The 3,218-nt window shown below is 41.4% G+C and overlaps 1 protein-coding gene across 2 annotated transcripts in view; it reads left to right on the forward strand.

Annotated features, from left to right (window-relative positions):
* The window catches only part of ctu1 (cytosolic thiouridylase subunit 1 homolog (S. pombe)), a 4,835-nt gene extending 2,462 nt beyond the window's left edge, over positions 1-2,373 (forward strand). For both annotated transcript variants that reach the window (XM_035659085.1, XM_035659084.1), the window contains exon 3: positions 669-2,373. In XM_035659085.1, the coding sequence (XP_035514978.1) occupies positions 669-1,204 (536 nt within the window). In that variant the 3' untranslated portion in view covers positions 1,205-2,373. The remainder of the gene's footprint in view (positions 1-668) is intronic.
* Positions 2,374-3,218: the final 845 nt, after the last annotated feature.

The raw sequence follows: 3,218 nt of genomic DNA on the forward strand, positions 1-3,218 counted from the left end.
TGGATCCAGATTCTGTTGTTGACTGTTTCTCTCCTCTAAGGTCGTTCACAGAGGTAAACTGTGTTTTAAGGTTTTAAATGTTATTGGTGTTATTGTTAGCCAGTTTCTAGGTTGCATGCCGGTAATTAACTAATAGAAAGCCATTAAAACTTTCTGATTAGCTTTGAATAAATGAAGATTTTTAGAGAAGATAATTAAAATGTAAACAAATTGAGTTGTGTAACAGCTGCTGCCTGCCACCATTACCCGCTGGGTCCTCCTCCAGGGTTCACACCTGTCCTGGAAAATCTCATCATGGAAACACCTGGAAATGAACGATGTTGTCCTGGAAACGTTGAATTGTGTTTTAGCCTCTCACTCAGATTTAGTGGTTGAAACTGAGCTGTTGGTAGGAGAGCTGCTCACACCCCCTGCAGCAAACCTCTGTTATTAATGAGTAAATTCACATTTGTCGTTGTTAATTGTACGTGCAGCGACACTTTCTGCCTCTTCTTATAACTGCCAGGAAGTTAGAGGATGGATTTACTGTCAAATAAAATGATTAATGCTCCGCTGTATCATAATCATAAACACCGTCCAGCATTCAGAGCTGATAGGATGCTGAGTATGAACTACACACTCGTCTTTGGAGAGATTCTTCCATATATAACTTTTTCTTTCTTGCTCAGGTCACAATGCCGACGACGTGGCGGAGACCGTTTTGATGAACGTCCTGCGGGGAGACATCGCTCGCCTGCGCCGCTGCACCGCCATCTCCACGGCCAGCGAAGGTGACGGAGTCGTGCCGCGCTGCAAGCCGCTCAAATACGCGTACGAGAAGGAGATCGTCCTGTACGCGTACTTCAAGAAGCTGGACTACTTCTCCACCGAGTGCATCTACTCTCCCAACGCCTACCGCGGCTACGCCAGGACCTTCCTGAAGGACCTGGAGAGCGTCCGGCCCAGCTCCATAATGGACGTCATCCACTCGGGGGAGAACCTGTCTGTGCGGGAGGGGGTGAGGATGCCGGTGCAGGGGACCTGTAACCGCTGCGGGTACATCTCCAGCCAGGCTCTGTGCAAGTCCTGCGTGCTGCTGGAGGGGCTGAACCGAGGTCTGCCGAAGCTCGGGATCGGCAAACACCACCGCCTGCACGACAAAATCCTCTCGCAGACGCCGCTCACCGAGAAGGAGGAGAGGAAGCTGAGACCAGTCGACTTTTGACGAATATTATCCCCATTTTTATTTCCCAAAAGACTGAAGATAGATCATGAATTTTAGAATGAACCACATTTGTTGTCTTTTACTTATTGTGTTCCTTTATCATCAATTCAATATTTATTAAATGTTTCTATAGAATATTGTAATTCAGTAAAACCTCCATTCACTGCTGCTTTAACGGATCCCTCTAGGATTTTGGTTTTTTAGCCATTTTTTGTAATGAAAGTGCAGGAAAAAGTGAAAAATGCAGGTTTTTTTGGTCCGGTAATAAAAAATCAACCTCAAATAGTTCCAGTGAGAATAAAAACTATCCAACGACTGCAGTTGTTTCTGTATTACACACATATTACAACATGCACCGTGAACCAGGAAATGTTGAGTTTTCTGTTAGAGATGTACAGTTTGGGTCAATTAGAATAATTAGCGTTAATAATCATATATGGAGCGACTGATTTGGACAATATAAGAGAGGTTCAGGGGGTTGTTGGGATGCTGAATTTATTTCTGACATTTTCAAAATACAAAATGAACTTTTTAAAGCACATTTCAGCTCCTGATGGGCTGATTTAGATTAATTCATTTTGAGGTTATTTATGTGCTTGGACCTGCTTTTTAGAATCAATAAAGCTCAGTGTCATCAGTGTCAGTGTCCACAGTGCTTCAGTTGTGGTGTTTGTTTTTTGTCAACCTGTGTTTTTGCTGCTGCGGTTCTCTATTAATCATATAAATAACCTTAAAATGAATCATAATCAGGCCTCCAGGAGTTTAAAGGTCCATTGAAATGGATTCACCATCTTCAATAATGCCCCAAACCCACTCCTATAATGCTGAAATATTATCTGTATAGCTGATTATTAATGCTAATTCTGCAAATTGACCTGATCTGTCAGTTCATGAAAGCACTTCCAGTTCCCAGTGTGGCTCCGGTGGCTGGTAAATAGGTTATAAGGACAGGAGATGGTAGAAATGTTTGGTTTTTAAAGAAACCACCGCAGTGTGTCAGGTGCAGAGACAAACAGAGAGGTAGCTTCCACTGCAGTGAACTCTCTCTGATGTGTTATTGCTTTATTTTCTGCTCCCTCTGTTTGTCCCAATGCACCGAACTCTGGGGAGGACACGATGACGGCCACATTCCAATATGAACTATAATTTAATAAATGCATTGTCCTTTATCTTCTTGTTTCTCTGATTTTATGTTTTCCATTCGTACATCAGGGTTGATTCTCACACAGATGTTTAATGTGATACAGCGATGAAGTGATGACATTCTTAAATATGTATCATCAATATACTGAAAACAATGAATTCAATGCTTGGAACTGGACCGGTTGGTGGAGGCGTACAGCTGCAGTTCTGTAATATTTGTTATAAAATGTGTGAGTTGCTTCGTGTTCGTGTGTTCGAATCTACTAAACATGACACTGATGACAAGGTCACGCCTAAACATACACTCGACGAGTTCACACGTTTTTTTTTTATCACATAGAAATTTCCATTTCATGAATATGTTTGTGGTTTGTCTCTTTGTCACTTTAACTTCCCATCAGTGAGAGCAGTGAGTGTACAGAAGATTACTGCTGCCAGAAAACAGAAGAACTATCATGTTATATAACATGAAATATTTGTTATGTTAAGATGTTTTTCATGTTATAATAAGATTTAATTTTTCTTCAGCAAGTAGGTAAAAGAGACGATGTCATCGGTGTGATTTTTATTTCAAAATAAGAGACTTTTGTTACACAGTAAAAGTAGTGACGTGACTGCAGGGGACCATTACTTTAACATTCGGTTGCGAAAAAAACGCTTCAAAAGTTGCCTCTTGTCCCTGGGGTAGATAAAACATGATACGGTGCCCTTTAAGGTCCCTTACCAGTGAAGAAAACATAATAAAATGCTCTCTAGGGTGCCTTTAGTGGATAAAACATAATAAAATGCTCTCTAGGGTGCCCTTCCAGTGGAGAAAACACAATAAAGTGCCCTCTAGGGTGCCTTTAGTGGAGAAAACATAATAAAATGC

The sequence above is a fragment of the Morone saxatilis genome, unplaced genomic scaffold, assembly GCF_004916995.1.
Source record: "Morone saxatilis isolate NCDOM2014 unplaced genomic scaffold, NCSU_SB_2.0 Contig16, whole genome shotgun sequence".
Taxonomy (NCBI): Eukaryota; Metazoa; Chordata; class Actinopteri; family Moronidae; genus Morone; species Morone saxatilis.